General features: G+C 43.9%; 1 protein-coding gene across 2 annotated transcripts in view; it reads right to left on the bottom strand.

Annotated features, from left to right (window-relative positions):
- The window catches only part of SCMH1 (Scm polycomb group protein homolog 1), a 413,339-nt gene that overhangs the window by 342,855 nt on the left and 48,452 nt on the right, over positions 1–22,032 (bottom strand). For both annotated transcript variants that reach the window (XR_015308461.1, XM_086956860.1), the window contains exon 6: positions 12,688–12,922. Coding sequence is in view for 1 of the 2 variants with exons in the window: in XM_086956860.1 (XP_086812986.1) it covers positions 12,688–12,922 (235 nt within the window). In the remaining variant the exon portion in view is untranslated. The remainder of the gene's footprint in view (positions 1–12,687; positions 12,923–22,032) is intronic.

The raw sequence follows: 22,032 nt of genomic DNA, 5'->3' as shown, positions 1-22,032 counted from the left end.
GATGCTCCTAGTTTACGTGTAGAGTGAGCTCTAGGAGGAACAGTTAATGTTCTCTTTGCCTTTAAGTAGCATATTTGAATGCATTTTACAATCCATCTGGCAATGCCCGCTTTGGAGATGGGATTGCCTTTATGTGTGGGAGAAAACGCAACAAATAGCTGTTTTGTCTTTCTGAAAGTTTGTGTTCTTTCTATATAGTACAATATAGCCCTTCTAACATCCAGTGTATGTAGGGCTCTTTCAGCTACTGTTTGTGGTTTTGGAAAGAAAACCGGTAATTCCACTGACTGATTGATGTGGAATGCTGAAATAACCTTCGGTAAGAATTTTGGGTTTGTTCTAAGAACCACTTTATTTTGGTGTAGCTGCATAAATGGTTCTTGAATCGTAAAAGCCTGCAGTTCACTTACTCTTCTAAGTGACGTGATAGCTATGAGGAAGGCCACCTTCCATGTGAGGAATTGTATTTCGCACCTATGCATAGGTTCAAATGGTGGCCCCATAGTCTGGTAAGCACTATGTTAAGATTCCAGACTGGGGAAGGTGGTCTTCTTGGTGGAATGACTCTTTTGAGTCCTTCCATGAAAGCTTTAATTGCTGGTACTTTAAACAGTGACAGATGTTGCCTGTTTTGTAGGTACGCCGCTATGGCTGCGAGATGAACTGTGATAGAGGTATATGCTAGGTTATATTGCTGTAAGTGTAATAAATAGCAAATGATTTGTTTAGTGGATGCGTCCAGAGGGTTGATGTGCTTACTGTTACAGTGTATAGCAAACCTCTTCCATTTTGCTGCATAGCATGCTCTGGTGGTAGGACGTCTTGCTTGTTTAATGATTTCCATGCATTCTGGTGGTAAATCTAAATACCGAAACTCTATGACCTCAGGAGCCAGATCGCTAGGTTCAGTTGTTTGGGATCTGGGTGCATTATTTCTCCATGGTTCTGTGTAAGATGCATGGGTAATAACCTTAGCTTTTGATGTGGTACTTGTGAGAGTTGTAGCAGCGTGGTGAACCACGGCTGTCTTGCCCACGTGGGTGCCACTAGTATCATTGTCATTGAGTGTTGCTGCAGTTTCCGCACCAGTAATGGAATTAGTGGTAGAGGAGGGAACGCGTAAGCAAATTTGTTGGACCAATTTATCCACAGTGCATTGCCCTGGGACCTTTGGTGTGGGTACCTGGATGCGAATTCTTTGCATTTTGCGTTCTGATGATTGGCAAACAGATCTATCTCTGGTTGCCCCCATTTTTGGAAGAATGGCTGTAGTATTTGGTCGTGCAGCTCCCATTCGTGTACTTGTTCTGACTGTCTGCTTAGGATGTCTGCTATTTGATTTTGAACTCCTGGTAGGTGTTCCGCTAACAGGTAGATCTTTTGAGGAATGGCCCATCTCCATATGTCCTGTGCTAGTCTGGACAGTTGGAGAGAGTGTGTGTCCCCCTGTTTTTGAATATAATACATTGCAGTCATGTTGTCTGTTCTGATCAGGACTGCTTTGCTTGTTATTTGCATTTTGAAAGCTTTTAGTGCTAGAAATATTGCTAATAGTTCTAGGTAGTTGATGTGCAGTTTCTTTTGCTGCACACTCCACTTCCCCTGTACTGTGTATCTGTCCATATGCGCTCCCCATCCGGAGAGCGATGTGTCCGCTGTTATTATTACTTGTGGAATTGGCTCTAGGAACGACCGTCCCTTGGAAATGTTTTCTGTGTTCCACCACTTCAGAGAGCGATACGTCCGGTCGTTTACCAACACCAGATCTGTAATCTGACCTTGAGCCTGATTCCACTGTGTCGCTAGACACTCTTGTAGTGGGCGCATTTGTAGTCTGGCATGTGGTATTAGCAGTATGCAGGAGGACATCATGCCTAATAGTTGCATAAACACTCGTGCTGGTAGTGAGTGTTGTGGTTGAAATCTTTGTATTAACCCGACCATTGTCTGTACTCTGATTGGGTTGGGGTATGCTATTGCCTTTTCTGTGTCTACTGTAGCCCCCAGGTATTGCTGAATCTGGTTTGGTTGCAGGTGTGATTTTTTGTAGTTCACCGTGAACCCTAGGTGGTGCAGCAATTGAATTGTCTTCTGTGTGTTGTGAAGACATTCTTCCTTTGATTTGTCCTTTACTAGCCAATCGTCCAAGTATGGGAAGACATGTATTTGTTGTCTTCTTAGGTGTGCTGCCACCACAGCTAGGCATTTTGTGAAAACTCTCGGTGCTGTTGTGACACCGAACGGAAGGACTTTGAACTGATAGTGTTGTCCTTCTAACACAAACCTTAGGTATTTTCTGTGGGCTTTGTGAATTGGGATATGAAAGTAAGCGTCTTTTAGATCCAGTGTAGAAAGAAAGTCCCCTTTCTTCAGTAAAGGGAGTACTTGTTGGAGCGTGACCATGTGGAAGTGCTCCGAATTTATGTAAGCATTGAGAGGTCTGAGGTCTAATATTGGTCTTAGGGACCCGTCCTTTTTGGGGATCAGGAAGTATAGAGAGTATACTCCTGTTCCTTGTTGATCTTTTGGGACCTTCTCTATTGCATGCTTTTGTAGAAGTGCTAGAACTTCTTCTCTTAACAATGTCAGATGATCTTGACTCATTGGACGCTGTTTGGGGGGGATGTTTGGTGGGGTAGCTGTGAGTTCTAGGCAATAACCATGTTGGATAATTTGTCTCACCCACTTGTCTGACGTGATGTTCTCCCAGACAGGTAGGAACTGTGATAGACGTCCCCCGACCGGTGTTATATGGTCTGGGGGGAGTTCTATGAAGTCACTGTTTTGGTGTTGAGGCGTTGCGGTTGTTATTATTTCCGCGGCCTCTACCCTTATTGTTGTTACCTCTGTAACTGCCTCTTGAATTACCTCTGGGTGATGTTGGTGTGAAAGATGTGGATTGCTGATTCGTTCCTGTGTTCTTTGAGCCCCCTCTATAGGTGGATCTACGAAAGGAACCTCTGTGTGTTGGCTGTTGCAATGCTCCCATTGACTTAGCCGTTTCCGTATCTTTCTTCATTTTTTCTAATGTCTCGTCCGTGCTTGAACCAAACAATGTTTTCTGATCAAATGGTTTGTTCAGTAGTGCTGTTTGTACTTCTTGTTTGAATCCTGAGATTCTAAGCCATGCGTGCCTTCTTAGCATGACACTAGTGTTAATAGACCTTGCTGCAGTGTCCGCTGCGTCTAATGCACACTTAATGGAAGTATTAGTTATTATTTTACCTTCCTGTATAAACTGATCTGCCTTCTTCTGATGTTCTTTTGGGAGATGTGTGAGAAGTTTCTCTAACTCATCGTAATGTGCCCTGTCGTACCGTGCGAGTAGTGCTTGTGTATTGGCTATACGCCAGCTATTCGCTGCCTGTGATGCTACTCTTTTGCCTGATGCATCTATTAACTTCGACTCTTTATCTGGTGGAGGAGCCTCTCCTGTAGATAATGAGTTTGCTCTTTTACGAGCGTTTGAGACCACCAGCGAGTCTAGAGGTACATGCCCTCTAATAAATATTGGGTCCTTTGGAGCCGCTTTGTATTTTTTATCAATTCTTGGGTTTAACACCCTGGCTCTCACTGGGTTTTCGAATATTTCCTCTGTGTGAGTAAGAAGACCCTTCAGCATAGGAAGAGTACCTGATGTTCTCTGTGCATTAGGTAGAGTCTCTAACAAGAAATCCTCTATTTGAGGTTCTGTATGCATATCTAGTTTGTGATATTTTGCTGCCCTATTAATGAGCTGCACAAACCCTGTGTTATCATCAGGTGGTGAAGGCTTTGAGGGATATAGCTCTGGGTCGTTGTCCTCATCTGACCCTACATCATAATTTTCCCATGGATCCTCCTCATCTGGGATAGTTTCGTCATCCCCTTGAGGTTCTCCCTCCCCTAGATCACCGTCTACATCTGACTGAGGTGTAGCTGGTCTTGGTGTGGAAGGTGTAGGAATATTTGGCCTATTGTGAGGAATAGGAGAAGAGGGTGTGACTCTAGGACGAGGAGAAGCAGGAGGAGTTATATTCGTCCCCATTGTTCTCTTTTTTGAAGGAAGAGGTTTATCTTCTGACTGTTCACTCTTTCTCTTCTTCGTGACCACTTTCCCAGTTTGTGGATCAATAAACAAGATCTTTTGTTTGGGATCTGTCTGTTGCTCCTGAATCGGTACCGAGGGTCCTGGTTCCGAGAGCTGTTTTTGTTTTTGATCGTCAGATCTTGTTGTTTTCGATACTGAATGTCTGCTCGATTCCGACTTTCTGGGTATCGAGTGTCTTTTGGGCGATAAATCATATTTATGTTTCGACATGGAATGTTTCGATACCGAGCTCTCCTTTGTATGTAGCCTCGGTGCCGAAGTCGATGTCGCCCTTTTCTCGGATCCGACATGGTGGGAGTCCGAGTGTTTCGGTTTCAGTTTTGGTTTCGTTGCCGGGCCCGAGGGCGGGGCGTCGGAAACTTTTTTCAGCGGTTTGACCGGGCCCGAGGGCGGGGTCGTTACCGCACGGGGTCGGTTTTTCGGTAAGGGGACGTCGTCACTCACGGTTTGTTGCTCGAAGAGTTCTTCGACCTCCGACTGGTCCCCTTCCGACCCCGACTGGTCCTCTTCTTCCTCGATTTGTTCGTCTCCGAACAGCTCCGGGATCGCCTCCGCCTGCATTCTGGAAACCTCGTGTCTTCGAGCTCGGCGATTTCTAATCGTTAGCTTGGAGGAGAATGCTGCGCAGGCTTCGCAGTCCCTGGATTCGTGTTCAGGCGATATACAGAGGTTGCACACCTCGTGTAGGTCCTTGTGTGGGAACTTAGCACCACACGTTGGACATTTTTTGAATGGAGTCCTTTCCATGGACTCCGGGCTTGACTGCGTCGAGAAAGGCTTCCTTTTCTTCGACGTAGATCCAAGTTTTTCTCTTCTATTTTGAATTTGTAACGCGTCGGAATGGAATGAACGCGTTCGATAACAATACCGTCGAATTGGAAAGGGAATACGCGCCGAAAAATCACTTTCTTCTGAAGTTGATCTGGAGCGTCTCGATCTTCATCCGAACCCGATGGCGGAAAAAAACAATCTAAGGATGGAGCCGATGCCCATGCGCACTACCAACCAAGGGAGGAGTCACCAAGATACAAAAGACTCTCCAAGAGAAAAACAAAGTGCAATCATCCGAGCCCAACACCAGATGGCGATCTATTCATAATGTACCATCTGCAGCCCATATGCCTCGAACATATATTTAGAATTTCAGGGATAGGTTTAGATCCCATTTTTTTGTAATCTTTGAGATTGCCGCAATAACATTTTCCAAGAGGCGCGTTCTATTTTTAACTATATTTTTCCATGAACGGTTTCTATTGGAAAGCACCCCCAGATAGGAAAATGTATCAACCACTTCCACCCTTTCAAAATACGCCAAAACACAATTATTTGAAGCTAACTTCACTGTGTTTTTCATCAAGGTTCTGGGACACCTAGAAGATCAAAATTTTATAATGATGGCAAGACATACAAATGTAATACAACACCTGCTGTCCTAATCTTGTGTCAAAGATGAAAAGCTGAGTAGCAATGCTTAAACGTATGAAGCCACAGATTGTAGGAACCTTTGTGCAGCAAGTGCAGAATACCTTTATATTATCTTATTGGTTTTGGACTGAGGGGTTACCTCACCATATAATCCATTTCTATCTATGTGACACAAAGCGAGAATTTGTTGGGAGAGAATACATGCTCATTTCTCTGCACCCCAAAGGATAGTGTCTGTGCCTTAAATTCCTTCAAATTATGTTAGTCTCAGCGAGCACCCCTGGAGATTAAGAGTAGGCTGGAAAGTGCCATTACACAATGCCAGTGCTGCCACTGAATAGCTTCCAATACTGGTCTTTGTATAACAGGAAACTGCATTGCTCTGTCCATGTTGTGTTCTGTTAGTGAAATTTGGAAAACTCTCCAATTGAGAACCTCTGCAGATTTTACTGATTTAAAAATGTATGTTACTCATATCAAATTCACAGGCTATGTATATGAGATGCTTCTATCTATGAACTGCCCTGAAAGATCTCTTTCTGCTTTCCTTCATGAACTTGCTCTCTACTCTACAGTATCAAGATATAAATTAAACATGGATAAAACCAGGTAGTACTTGTCTTAAATAAACACTGCTCTAAAGATATCTTTGAGGAAGCAGGACTTTCCTGGAACCCTACAATGATCAAATGTTTAGGAATATGGTATGGGAAATCTCTTAAGGTTACTGTTAAAATGAATTCAGAAATCTTATCAGAAAGATTATCAACTCTTTCTCAGAAATGGTCTCCATTATATCTTTCCTGGTGTGGTTGTCTTAATACAATTTGTATGATGCTTCTTCCTTTTATCAATTTGTATCTCATTTAGGTCCCGATCCGCTTATCCAAAAGCTTTTTTGGCACAATTCAAAACATAATTTACAAATTCCTTTGGCCTTGTAAACCTCCTAGAATTCCGTTAGCAAGGTTAAAGCTTCAGAAATCTAGTGAGGGTGTTATTTCCATGGCCGGTCAGCTATCACAAGGCTTTTGGCATCAAGAAACTCCAACTTTATCTATCTCCATCGACTAACAACCCTCCGAAGCTATGGCTCTCCTTGGAACAAGCTAGGATAGCACCTTTTTCACATTAACGTATTGTTTTTATGTCTAATCATTCTAAATACTGGCTTCCTAACACCATTTCTCATGCCTGCACTATTCTCAAACCTTACTATGTTTTCACCTTATCCCCCACTGATCTTTTACTTAGCAGTTGGTACAATAACTCACAAAAAAAGAGGGAGAACTTTATTCTGGAAGACCTGGCTGAACACAGATATCATACTAATTTCTCAACTTTATAATGCTGGCTCCCCTATTCCCTTTTCTGAACTATCTCCCATTTACAATCTCAACTTCCATAATGCACTCCCAATATCATGAACTTTGGATTTTGGTTCATAATACTATTTTACAACCACTTCCTTCAGACCCCTCTCGTCCCTGCTCCCCTTCTCATCTTACTGCCAATACGATCCACTCTAAAGCGGCCCACATCTATAAGCTCCTGATCATGTCTGACCCTAACAGAACCAAAACACATATTAGGACAATATGGGAGACTAATTTTGGTCTCTCCTAGCGAATCTCTATTTGGGATAACATATGAAAGGAAATTTACTGCACTGCTAGTCTCACCCAAACACTATCCTTCTATAACAGACTTTTCTATACTCGTGTCCGCGTATTTAAGCTCAAACTTACACAACATGACACTTGCTGGTGATGCCATACAAAACCAGGTTACAGACTTCCACATGCTTTTTCCAGTCCAACTCTGTCTACATTTTGGCTTTCAGTATGGAACCGTATTACTGACATTACTCAAATTTACGTGCCCTTTACACATAACCTACTTTTCTTAGGTAGAGAGCACGACCTTTGGAGTCTGAATAAGGCACTTGGTAAATTACTTGAACTACAGTTGTCTATAAATATTTCTATTTTCACCTCCATTAGGAAATCGACTAACAAGCCTACTCTTCTATCATGATTGAACTTCGCTTGCTATCATCAATGGCTACTGATTCATTACAGCTATCTATCGAGCGTAATCAAATATGGGGCTAAGGGACATGAGCCTTCATCTACCTGTCTGTATACCCCCTTAAGACAGATTTTATTGCAAGTTATTTATTCTATTGTAGTGCATACAGTTCACGTCTTTAAAATGTTGTCGTACTAACCATCCAATGTGTTTTACTTCTGTACTCTGTTCTTCCAAGGCCATATGTAATTATCTTTCTTTTTATTTCTGCTCTCTTTTTTCCCTTTCTTTCTTTACTAAAACTATAGTATCTGATTTTACATTGCCTTTCCTTTTACTTGCAATCACTTATTTCTTAGTATATCTTCTACATTACTATATCTTACCTTTACAACAAGGTAATCCAATGTTCCTGAATTTATTACTTCTCATGATTCAAATACAAATGTACTTATATAACTAAAAAACCTTGGAAAAGTCTATTCAATTCAGAAAAGTCAAAACGTGTGGCATTGACAGTGTGTTTTCCATATAGTGCCATAAGCGAATAGGGTCACAGCAGGATGAAAATAAAACAAGCCACGAAGATACAGGTTGATTGTTTTCATATTTTCAAATATTTTTCTTGGGATGCCAAAATCCTATTCGATTGTTTGTGCCCTATACATGTCCACTGTAATTATCTGCCAAGGGAGGATAAAATTATGTGGTAGTATGTACTAAATTATGCGACAAGAAAATGCAAATTCAGAGGCATAATGTGGTATATTTTAAAGCAGTACTCACCACTTTTTCATTTTTACACGTTAATGCTGTACCGGTGAAGGTTTCATCTTATTAATATAAGTTTTACACCTAAATACAGCAATCAGCAACAGGAAGGTGATCTGCCTCTTCATGACAAAAAGCCTACCATTGTGCACAGCAATAAATGTGGTAGCGTTTTTAGTAACTTTTGATACATTTGAACTAGAAGCAAATTTTTGGGGGGTTAATCTGCTAAATAAACAGAAGATGATGGACTAAGACGCAAATGTGGCTAATCTGGAAATCACCACATCTGGAGAATCACAAAAACTTAGTGGCTCTGGCCATACGTCATCTCTTAAGTACTGTGTAATGGGAGCTTGCGGGCTTCTTTCAACACAACAGACGTGTTACAGGTACCCTGGCTTTTCACATGTGTGTGTTAACAGTCACCATCCCCATGCACACCCCTGTCCCAGGCACTTCAAGTAGCCCACTGCATACCTGTTTGTCATGGAAGTTTAACAATTAGGCTTAGCAAGCGAGGCTGCAGGCCCACGCGAATCATTGAGAGAAAAGCAAAGTATGTTTTTCTACTTGTAAATAGGCCTTGGGAGGGCCAGGATGCAACATTATGAGGGCCTGGCCCACCTGCTAGAACCGGACCAGCTCTTCAGTATGTACCCGTCTTCCTATAAACTCGTAACCAGATTTCCAAACATTTCATGTCACAAAACTGCCCTCATGAACGCGTGTAACATCCTTGACTTTTACTACTACAATCACTTCTTTGATTTCCTTTCAGTGTGAACTATCAGCAGCATTTTCATACAGCAATCACTGTATCCATAGGGATCAGCTCAAGCAGGTCAGTTGGCATGAACCAGCACTTATTTTTCTGAAAGGATACCCTCAGATTGGAAAAAGGCATCACAGCTGACAGAGTGATCTGAAAACTCTACCGGCTACATAGCCAGAGCTCACCTGGTGAGTACAAATGTTCGCAGCAGAGTGTGGATCGATGGAATGCATTGATTGCTGTGGTGACTGGTAATTACAAGGCTGATTTAATACTTGTTGGTATTAAGGATACTCAGTAATGACGACGATGGAGTATATTTACTGCAACGAATGTGGTGAATTTAAATATGGGCGGACCTTTGGGTTAATCACAACGGAGACCCCGTCCACCTACGGCAGACCCAAGGCCTGCTGACCTTCAGAAGACTCCTCAAGACCTGGCTCTTCGAGCAGTAGCAGTAGCAGCATTCCCCACCCCCCAGCGCCTTGAGACCCTCACAGGTATGTAGTGCGCTTTACAAATGCTATGATTGATTGATTATCTGTCTATGCCGTGATTAATCTCCTCTGACAGCCCTGTGGAATAAGGGCAGTCAGTGGGTGACCTGTCATTCTGTCTACTTAATTTAAATAGGAAGAATGACAGGTCAGTTTTCACTGCCCGTCAGTGCCAGGAAAACCCAAGCAGTAAGGGCAGTGAAAACTGCTAAATGCTCCCCTCGACATGGGAGAGGACTCCAATGGCAAGGGGAGCAGTGCGTTTTTTATTTTCAAAAAGAAAATCCCGCTTCGGGATTTTTTTTTTTTAAATAAAAAACGAATTTGTTTGGTGCAGGGCTTCATTCCGCTGACCGTGCCATTTACAAACTAGAAAAATGCACTGACAGGAACGTTCATTCGGCGGATTCTGTCAAACTTTATAAATGACCACCAGCTTGGCGGTCATTTACAAATCTGGCGGGCTGTCCATCCACCAGCAACAGGGCATTTGCCAATATATAAATGAGGCCTGGCAGTGAAGACGCTATGTTTGAGAGGCCCAACTGGTGAAATTCTGCAGCGACAAGCAAGGTCATCTGTCCCCATTCCAAGCATCCCCTCTTAGGCAAAAGTCAACCTACAGAAGAGAGTTTATGGCATCTAAGCACAATATGTCTCATTCATTCTTCCTCAATCACACTGCTAAGCGATCAAAACCAAAACCAGAAAAAAGCACCACTCTGGTCAATTAGGTATAACATCCAAAACGGTGCCCACATAAGTCCAAATCAAGCACAACGCCCTTTCAACCAAGCACTCATCCAGGGTGTAGCATGCTACCTGTTTATTACTGTGCTCCAGACACTTGCAATGGGGTGTGAAGTGCAGTGGCGGTCAGTACGGTACGGTGGGTGGCAGGGTCATAAAAATAAATTCACTTAACTGATTGCGCGTCTCTCCTTTGTCTCTCGCACGTCCTATCTCCTCCTCTCCTCAACCAGGCAAAACCCAGGCTCCCCTAAGCCAGTCACAATGCTGCAATGCAGCGTTGTGACTGGTTACCCTAAGCCAATCTTGTGACTGGTCTGAGTGCAGTGGTTCGGCGTTCAGACAGGAATGGCAGCCTGGGCATGTTCTCCACCCAGGCTGTAATGCAGCCTGGGTGGAAAACATACACAATACGCATGACGGTTTGGCCAGGCCAAGACTGCCGGCCACACCATCATAAGGCGTACTTTAGAGTGCAGCAACCACTCCTCCTCCTGGACATCACGGAAGCCAAGCCCCGCCCCGTCCGTCCTAACCTATCAATACTAAAAATCAAATGATAATAACTTATGTTATTATCATTTTATTTTTCTCTTACACTGCTCTGCGAGCAGTGGAGCTACACTCCTCTGCCTTAGCAGAGTAGTCTCCAGTGATGAAGTGCTATAGAAATGTAATTACAATACAACACAATTCTTCTGATTCTTGCCTTCCTTGGAATCACAGACAAACCTCTTCATTGGTTCTCCTCTTGCTTCTATCAATCTTTTTCAGCTCCTGGTGTTCCTCAATTTCAATACCAACCGCTCATCAGCTGGCAACCCAACTCACTGGGCTGACTCCTATCCTCACTGTATGCCAACTCCCTCTGGAATATCATTTGCTCCTTTGGTTTCTCCTGTCACCCATCCACAAATGATACCTTGATCTTTTTCTCCTTTCCTTCATTCACACTTCTCATTGAAACAATGAGCATTAGAGCAATCAGGATTACAGTTAATCATACCACCTGAACATGAATAACATTTCATGGATTCATAAAAATGATGGGAAAGTATACACAACTGTCCTCTACCAATTAATCAAAAACTCACTTTTGAGCAAGCTATCTGGCAGCAAACAGATAAAAGTTTGAGCATTTTATGTTTCTGCAGCAAATAAGGTCCGTATTGGCATACTCAAAAACCAAAAACATACTCAGCAGCTGCGACTGCAATTTTCAGCAGTTCCATTTTGCCAGCTGCCTGCTTAGGAAATCGGAATTCAAATTCTAAATTTATGGTGCAACATTTCAAAGTGACATCAGTAGTTTTGGATTTTACATGATATAGAATTTTTATGAGACAAGCATTTTTCTATTGCATTGTCTTCTGACCAAATACCTCTTTGGAAGTTATCTGCTTTTCCATTGTTCTGGCTAGTGTTATGCACAGTATGTGTGAATCAATCAATCTTATTTTCCGCTTGTTTGCTACTTTGCACATTAGCCAACATCTTCCTTTAGAGGCAGCCTACCCTTTTAAAGGAAAATGACTAAGAGGAGGCTTGTCTATGTATTAAAAGCCATGTCTCACTTTTATGTGTATCCATCACCAATAACAATTCAACTTCCCAATACATACTTACATACCCTTTGCTACCTGTGCTATTACTCTGCTAATCCACAGTGCACTTCAGACCAGTTGACAGCAAACTGTATCAAGCTCCAATATGGCGTGATGTGGTGTTTGGCCCAAATGATGGGCTATTTATTGCCCAATCTCCAGCTCACTCTTCATCACACTTAATTCACCCCATAACTGATCTCTCTTTTGAGGCATTGTTTAAACAAATGTGTACGGTTTATCAAAACTTTTAATCACTATAAATTATTTTTAAAAAGATTTTATTTTTAGCTGAATCCAAAAATTTAAACAGAATCAAGACAGCCAGCTCAGTGCTTACCTCCTGCTTTTTAAAATGTAGTTGAATCCCTCACCTCGCTTATATATTTGCCTTCTGGCACAGGCCACATTTTAAGGGTCAGCTTCCTGGCTGCTTTTCAATGCTAATGTAGAGCAGCAGACTTTAAGAAAGTCAAAAGTAATTTTACAGCACCATTCATAGTGGTTAAATGCTTAGCACACAGAGCTTTATGGACAACTGACCAAAGTTTTTTTAAAGGGAAGAAAGGCACAGAAAAAAAACTCAGAGAAGGTCCACAAAGAACTGCTCTTGATATGGAGAAAATAGTAGTGAAATACAAATCTGTCTCCGTAGAAACAACACAGGAAGATAAACTGCCTCACTAAATAGTTTTTTTGGCTGTGCAACACAGTGTGCTGCTAGAGACCTTGCACACTTACCCAAAGGGGGCTGTAACATTCCTCCATTCTTCTCACAATTTCCAATAGGTTGAATTTCAGTTGCATCCACCAGCCGCCAGAAGTCATTCTTGTTATCGCTTCCATCTAGACGCAGTCTGAGGCGTGCACCAGTCAGTCCAACCACTGTGGCGATACAAATGGAAGTTGTGTTCCGCGGGTCCTGAGCTTCCAACTTCATGCCAATCTTAAAATCATTGTTTGGTGGTGAATAGGACTACAATAGAAAAAATATATTATCAAAGCATTGCTACCATTTCTTGTTAGCACTGCTGCAAATTACCATTCTCTAAATGTGTTACTAAGCAACATTGGCCTCTTTTATGATATTTAGAGTTACAATAAGGGACAATCTGTGTAAAAGCACTTCTGAGTTGGTACCAACATGATAATATATTATTTGATGAGAAGACAGGGTCCAAGGCTCACTTTGTAACTGGCACTGCACAGTGTATTATGCATGTTTGTCATTGGGGAGGAAATGCAATGCAGATCCTTCTGGGTTCGACACAACTTTCCAGTACACAAGTCATGAGGAGAAGAAATAGAATCTTCATACTATACTCAGGGTATAGATTGTGACCTTCAAATGTGGAAATTGTACACTTCTAAAGAGCAGCGTATGAACTTCTTTTTTGCAACTGAATTGTCTCCCATGATTAGCTGAAATGTGTTTAATTCGGAATATTATTTTAGCCCATGAGCTTGCTCCAGCTTAAGCGTATTTCAAAGTTTCATGCTTGTGCAGTCAATGGCCTGGGCGAAAACATTTGATAATGATATCAGATCGTGGAATAGACCATCAATGTAGTTAGTAGCAGGTGAAATCCTTTCCAAGTGGTGTATCACAAGGCAAAGGGGTTCTACACGTAACCAGTATAAAAGCTTAGTTCCAATATTACAAGGCAGATAACATTAACAACCATTGTACTGGTACGCAGTGGGATAGCATACATCAAATAGCCACCCATGCACAAACAGCTAAGACACTTGACAGTATCAGCAGACCTCATTTCAAGCTTCTCTATTCAAAACAACAGCTTTACTCTAGACACCACCTTTCCTGATCAACCACCTCTATAGCCTGCGCCATTACAAACATGTTCACACCTGCAATACACACCTCATTGCTGTAAATTAAATATATCTATGCAGTTTACGTGCTGACATACTTCATTTATTGTCTCTGTGCCAACTCTTTAAACCTGTGTTCAGTGTGACACCTACGCTTAGAGCTATACGAAGAACAAGTTATTTACCTTCATTAATGCTTGTCTGGTGGATGCTCTAAACAAATGCTGATTCTCCACCTTGTGAGTATTCCGAGGTGCCAGACTGGATCTGAAATTTTTTAAAGCAGTACTCCTGTGTGCTGGCAGGTGGCACCGAGCAACTACGCATCAATGCATTCCGCTGTGGAAGCAGATTGAACAAACGAGTGTGCAGATTCCTAGATTTGGATCTTTTTAAATAGAAGGGCGTATACAACAGAAGGAGAAGGTGGAAGGGCATTGAAGAATCTGCAGTGCGATAGAGTATCCACAAAAAAGAGCACTCCCAATGGTAAATTACTTGTTCTTCTAATGGATACTTCTACCTGCAGATTCCTAACCTTGGGAATAGATACAAAAGCAATACCTCCCAAGTGGGGGTCTGCAGAATGGATCAAACTAAAACGTCCTGCAGGACAGAGAGGCCAACATGCCATTTTGACAGACCAGACTGTTGAGACAGTAATTCTTTGTGAAGATGTGCACTGATGCCCACATAGCTGCGTGACAACCAACCAGGACAGGCACCCATCGTGCCAACACAGTGGTAGAAGGTTTGGGTCTGGTGGACTCAGCCTATAGACCTTGTAGAGGCTGCTTCTTAGCCAACGCATAGCAGATATTAATGCATAGCACTATCCAGGAGGGATGGTCTGTTTGTGCACCTTCTTGCCCTACTTTGTCCCCAAAAAAACCCACAAAGATCTGATCATCCACCTATTGTTTCTTGGTATGATCAATGCAAAAGCTGAGCACTTTCTTGGGATGCAGACAATGAAGGCTTCATCTTTTGAAAGATGAAGCATAACAGAGAAGAACAGGCGAGTTGTCTACCCTCAGTAGGAAAGCATTGTAAGTTCTTAGTACCAATTCTCCAGAGAAAAAGGATGTATATGGAGGGAGTCCTCAGTACCAATTTGTCAAAGAAAAAAGATGTATAAGTAGGCTGGACCAAAAGACCCTGAAGTTCACTCACCTGGTGCACGGGCGTTGTTGCCACTAGAAAGATCGTTTTTCAGGCGAGCAGGTGCAATTAACAACTGTCCACTGGCTCAAATAGAGTAGACATCACCAAGGAGAGGGCTGAATTCAAGTCTCACTGTGGTATAACACAGGTGTTGGTGGAAACATATGCTGCAAACCTTTTATAAAACATACCATAACTGGTGATTTGAACAAGGACAGTTGTTCCAGCAAACATAAAAAGGCTGAAAGAGCTGCACATCCTACAGCTTCATGCACAATAGGTCTAACTGTCTGGTACCACACCACGCCACAAACTTGTTCCAGCGACTTGCATATCCAGATTTCGTGGATGGCATCAGAATGACATCAAGGAACTCAAGAGGGAGATCAAAAGAAGTCAACTGCTGCCGCTCAAACTCCACGCATGAAGGTGCAGATTGTGGAGTCTCGGATATAAAACCTTACCCTGATGCTAAGGCAGGAGATCCTCCCGCAGTGGAAGCCTGAAAGGAGGGAAGATTCTCAGGCCCAGAAGTTCTGGGTACAACACTGTTACACCTGACAACCTTGGGGTTGTCTTCCCTGAAATGTATTGCCCTATTCCTCCTGTTATTGCTTAATATGTTTTTGTTGGCTTTAGAACTCTGCACACTTTACCACTGCTTACCAGTGCTAAAGTGCCTGTGCCCTCTCCTTCAAACATGGTAAAATTGACTTAGATGCACTTAGCACATTTAATTTACTTTTAAGTAAAATTGTACTACATGTACACAGGGCACGTAAATTAAAGCTACTAGCGGGCCTGCAGCACTATTTGTGCCACCCACTTAAGTCACCCTTTTAAACATGTTTTAGGCCTGCCATTGCAGCATGTGAGTGACGTTTTAAACTGGCATTTCAAACTGGCAAAAGGAATGTTTTTGCTAGGTCTAAGCCTCCTTTTTAATATATATAAGTCACCCCTAGGGTAGGCCCTAAACAGCCCACAGGGCAGGGTGCAGTATGTTTTCAAAGTTGGACATGCACTTTTAAGTTTTTTATGTCCTAGTAGTGAAAAACTCCTAAATGTGTTTTTCACTACTGTGAGGCCTACCTCTCCCACAGGATAACATTGGGTACATTATTACATTTATTACGGGATACTTTTCAATTAGGAGCAGATAGGAATATCGAGTTTGGTCTCTTAAGATTTGTAATTTAAAACCCTTATTAATGGATTTTAAGCCACATTTCTGAAAATGCTACTTTTAAAAAATGAACATTTTCTTTTCCTAACTATTTGTTGCCTATAGCCTGAATCTTGGGTCACATGACTAGATGCAACTGGCAGTTGGTATTTGTGTATCACTGCCAAACTGTGAGACAAACTGGGAATAGGTGTTGGCAGGATGGACCATCTCTGACTTGATGAGGGGTGGAACTGTCACCTACCCCACTTGCACATTACAAAGCACACTCACAAAGGGTTTCACACTAGTCTTTTGTGACCCCAAGACAAGCTGGGGCCAGGATCGGGAAGATGGAAATTCCGTATACCTCTGTAGGGAGAGGGCTCTTGAAGTTTCTCATAATTCAAAGTGGGCACCAGGTATAAATATTAGACCTCAGACCCAACTCTTCAATACACCTTTGGACCTGTGGAAGACTCAGAAGGACTGCGGTGCTGCCCTGCTGAAAGAAGGACTGCTACTCTGCTGCCCTGATGCCTGAGGGAGAAGAACTGGACCTGCATTTTGAACCCAGGACCACCAGAGTGACTCCAAGGGTTTTTGATGGATGGCCTCCTGATCACAGCCTAGTGGCAGAAAAGGCTCCAACCTTGAACCCTCCACCTGGACTCTGTCTGCTGTGAGTTTTGCCCCCCAAGTGGTGCCACCAGGTCCTGGACCCATGGAAGAGGGCTAGAAGGTGCCCTTCCAGCCCAGATGTGGACCACGCAGAACAGATGCAGCGCTGCATCACTTCGCAGTGGAACCACTGCTGCCGGACGCATCCCAGACGCAGGACCTCGCGGCTCCTCAAAACTGCTGGTGTGCGATGCATCCTTAATGCAGAATCTCCCATCGCAGTCCCTCGAACTTTCGCTGTGCAATGAATACTCGACACAGGAATTCGCATTGCAGTCCAGAATCACCGCTGCACAACGCATCCTCGACGCAGGCCCACGCTCCATCGCGGCCTGCCTGAACTTGTGACTTTGTCCCAGGTCCGACGCAACCAGATAACCACAGTTGGCACTTTGTGCTTTTAAGCACTATTTTTCCTACATCTTTAAAATTGCATATTTAGTGCCAAAAAAGTCATTAAATTGTACTCAATTTGTCTAAATTGGCCTGAGATTTGTCTTGCGTTGAGTTTTTACGTTATTATTGTTTGTGTGCTGCTTTAAGACTTTACACATTGCCTCGAAATTAGGCCCGACTGCTTTTGTGCCAAGCTACCAGAGGATTAAGCAAAGGTAAATTTGGGGTCTGCTTCTGATTCAACCGGAAAGGAATTGTGGTTGCTGCTTGAATAGGGTTTCCCCCTCTCAACCAGTAACCCAATTTTATGCACACGATATCCTGGCCAAATCCGGAGCCACTAAAGTGACTTGGGCCCTGCAGTTCCTGATCTTTTCAAAACTCTGGTTAGGGAAAGTGTTGGCAAGAAGGCATATAGGAGTCCTGAGCTCTACTCTATGCATCTCCATGAGAGAGCTATCAGGGGAACTCCAGCACACACAAATGATGACATTCATTGTTCTCAGCAGTGGAGAACATATCTAGTCCGGATTCTCTCCACTGTTGAAAAGTGCCCGTGCCATGTTTGGACAAAACTGTCATTCGTGATCCGCTGGCGTCAACAACTGAATTCATCCACCCTGGAGTTCATGGTTTAAATCTTTTATTGTCTTTTATCAACAAACAATACATTCCACAAAGTCAGGCTGAGACACAGCCCAACAAAAAGCTATACTGCATGCTTATTCAGCAGGCCAATGCATGTAAGGAATGTGTATGAGTGAAAACAGAACAAAACTCACATCATATGCGTAACATCTCCCACCCCCTCACCCCTCCCCCCCATCCTGTCCCTTGTCCACCAAATAAAGAAAAGTATTCAGCATTAAGAACTCGTTGTTAAACTCAGATCTCACCCCCTGCTTCCCTAGGGTTGGATAACTCTAACAAGCGAAGAGACCTTGGGCAAGTGACTTCCCTAAATTCGGAGGAGAGAAGGAATAAGAAGGGTTGCCACAACTCTGCAAACGAGGAGCCCTTCCCGGCTATAGTCAGTGTCAGCTTCTCCATCCCCAAGACAAACCATAGTTGATGCAGCCAGCCTGTGAAGGAGGGGATCTGGGGGGTGTGCCAGTGTATCAGAATGTTTTGTACTGCCGAACCCAGCGCTATTGCCATGAGCCGGCCCCTGCGGGATTTGAGTGGAAAAGTCACAGGATTTGGGAGGCCCAACACAGAACGTAAGACGGGAAGTGTGGTATTTGCGTCTCTAAGTATGTATATACCTCATCCAAAATTTGAGTGCAATATTCCTGTATATGCACGCAGTCCCATAGCAAATGAACCAACGTACCAACCTCCCCGCACCCTCGCCAGCAATTAGCATCATGAGAGGGGTCTATAGCGTGGAGTCTATCGGGGGTATAATATCAATAAGTGACGAGTTTCGTGAACGTTTCCGTCAGCCCCATGTGGTAGGCCGAGCGGCGAGCTCGGTAATATACTCCCTCCCACTCCTTTTGTGTGAGTGTTCTGCCCAAGTCCCTTTCCCACCTCACCTGACCAGCGTTTTATATGTGAGAGTTGCGGGCTAGCAGCATTTAATAAAGGTCCGAGGTAAGCTTCTTATCAGAGGTACGTGTGACAAGCCACTTTTCATAGATAGTCAGAAGCCTACTGGCAAAAGGCTTCGTCTGGGGGTGTAGGACCCAGAGGCGAATTTGACAGTACCTGAATTTCTCAGACTCAGGGAGTCTGTAGTCGAGTTTGAGCTGGTGGAACGGTATAATCCCATCCAGGTCGAATAGGTGGCCCGCCGAGCGGCAGCCGGAGGATCTTCATCGAGCAGCGACAGCAGCGTTCATACCCGGTTGGGAATCGGGTTTCTCAAACAAAGGGGTAAGCAGTGAGGGAAAGGTGGTGAGATTGTGTTTAAGGTTAGTGTGATCCTATTGGGGGTGTATGCCGAAGCACTGGAGAGGCAGGAATTACCCCCCACCCTCCGCGAGGCAGCTATCCTACTACTAACCAAGCCAGGAAAAGATCCTCAACTGTGCGGCTGCTACAGACCTTTGTCCCTTTTAAATCTCGACTACAAGATACTTGCTAAGGCTCTCTCCTGTCGTCTCTCCTTGTTGATAGAATCTATAATCTCCCCGGCTCAGACCGGCTTTGTGCCACACCGGTCCACTGCTCTCAATCTTCGCACGTTGTTTAACACCCTGCATAGGATAGACCCAGGAACCCCCCCCGCAGCAATATTGCTTGATACAGAAAAGGCATTTGACTTGCTGGAGCGGCCCTTTTTCCTGTTAATTATGCAACGTATGGGGATGCCTGCCAGTTTCATCGCTACAACGGCCCTTGTATACAACAGATCCACTGCTAGGCTCCGGTTAAATGGCATTCATCAGCTCCTTTCTCTTTGTCACGCGACACAAGGCAGGGCTGCCCCTTATCCCCCTTGCTCTTTATATTGGCGATGGACCCCTTGGTCAGGCATTTTCAGGAGAAACATTTACACCGTGGGGTACAATTTTCCACTGGGCCACTACTGGTTTCTCTGTATGCAGACAACACAAAATTTTATGTCTAAGAACCCCAACTAAATTTGGACCCTCTTATACGGGAGATACTCAGATTCGGCATCTTCTCTGGGTTGGGTGTAAATTGGCATAAGTCGGTATTTTTCCCCTCACTGCCAGCACCTCAAAATGGGATACTGAATTTCCATTGGAGTGGGGATCCGATTCGGTACGATACGTGGGTGTGCACATCCATCTTGAGACGGACCAGATCGTGAGCCGTAACTACGGGGTAGCGATTTCTAAATTGGAAACACAAATAGACACATGGCTGAAGCTCCCGCTTTCCATGGCTGGACGGGTTGCCCTTGTAAAAATGAATGTGCTTCCGAAATTTTGTACCTCTTTCAAAATATACCAATTCCGCTTACAAATCGGTTCTTTAACACGCTCCGTTCACATTTAATCAAGTTGGTATGGGGCAACAGAAAGCCTAGAGTATGCTGGCAAATCATGACACTCCCCTACAATAGAGGAGGGTTCAGGGTTTCCGACTTGCAGAAATATTACCTGGCAGCACAATGCAGCTTTGCACAGGCTTGGTATCACCCAGATGCTAGGATACCTTTCCTGCGTCCCGAATCAGACTTTGTGCTACCGGACCCCCTGGCTTCAGTCCTGCCCTTGGGTATCCCCAGGGACACCACAGACATTCAACCGGTCTCCACGACTAGCTGGGCCTGGATAAAACTAAGTCGCATATTGAAAGTTCCATCACTGTATTCCTCTGCCTTGCCGCTTCCCAATTCCAGATGGTTACCAATTACGGGTGAGAAGCTAGTTCAAAAGACCTGCACTAAATTTAATATTCTTAAGATGGGGGATCTTTACACTGGTGGCCACATTTTTGACCCAGACGATGGGGCCCTGTTCCCTGACATCACCTTTATGGACAAATTTATTCTAATGAGACTGCGTTCCGCCTTGAGGGCCATGTTCCCGGAGTATCCACTAGAGCCTGCTTCCTTCTCCCCGCTCACTGTAGTGATTAACAGCAGCAGGGGAGTCCATTTTATGTCCCAGCTCTACACAGCATGCATTGACATCCTACCAGTTACAGATGACAAGATACGCACGGCGTGGGAAGTAGATCTGGGGACCCCGATTTCAGATGAGCAATGGGCAGCCTGTTGTGCAGTTACCAAATCTGTCTCCCTTAACAGTCGACACAAACTGATCCATTATAAATTTTTACGCAGAATGTACATCACCCTGGCCAAAATGCATAGAATAGATTCTACCAGACCGCATTCTTATCAGCGATGCAACTCCCCGTATGTGGATTTTGCACATCTCGCCTGGACATGCCCCAACATTAATAATTTCTGGATTGGTATACACAGTACGCTTAGTGGGATGGTGGGGATACAGGTAGAACCCCTGCCGGAGATTGCCTTACTGGGTTATGTGGTGCAGTTTCCACAGAAAATTTGCAGATTTGTCGCTATCTGTTTACTATTGGCTAAAAGAGAAATCGCTATATGTTGGGGCAGTAGACGTGCGCCCTCAGAACAGAACTGGATCCAAAGCTTAGCTTCCTGCTCCATGAAAAGCGAACTATATGCCAGCACAATCCCCCCAACATCCAGACCCAAGGATATTTGGGGCCCCTTCCGGGCCTACTTGACGGCGCAGCAGCAAGACCATCCACCCAGCAGGAGCAGGGCTTAGTTCCAACGGTTGTAGGGTAGATTGGTGGAGCGAGGTTTCTCCCAGAATACATACATATTGTATGATGGTTGCATATAGATAATAACTATTGGCATGGTCTGAGAGAGGGTGGATGATAAAGCAGGGTTGGGGATGGGAGACATGGGCAGACGCTTGATGAAGGCAGTTAAGAAATGTCTATATTGTAGATCTACTAGATGTGCCTGTCTGAACAATGTATAATGCGATGGATCTGATACACTTGAATATTTGTACTGTCAATCACACATCCTTAATGCAACGCTGATGTTCTTATGAAAATGCTAAATAAAGTTTAAAAAAAAAAAGTTTAGTGTGATCCCACGTTTCCAGCAAGACCTGTGTGATACAGGACTCAAACATTGGGCGGCATGTGAGTCCTGCGGGTGAAGGAAATACCCTGCAGCGGTTTAGCAGCTAATGCTTGCTCTTGGAAGAGCCAATGTTTTCCCGACTCCAGGCGACTCCACTCGACTAGGTGGCTTAATTGAGCCGCCTGGAAATAAAGAAGGAGGTCAGGGATGCCTAGCACCCCTTTCTCCAGAGGGAGCATCGTCAAAGCTTGCTTCATCCTAGGCTTGCGGCCGTTCCATA

The sequence above is a fragment of the Lissotriton vulgaris genome, chromosome 2_1 (genome assembly GCF_964263255.1).
Source record: "Lissotriton vulgaris chromosome 2_1, aLisVul1.2, whole genome shotgun sequence".
In the NCBI taxonomy this organism is placed as follows: Eukaryota; Metazoa; Chordata; class Amphibia; order Caudata; family Salamandridae; genus Lissotriton; species Lissotriton vulgaris.
Note: the sequence above shows the minus strand (reverse complement) of the source record. Positions and strands in the feature narration are given on the sequence as shown.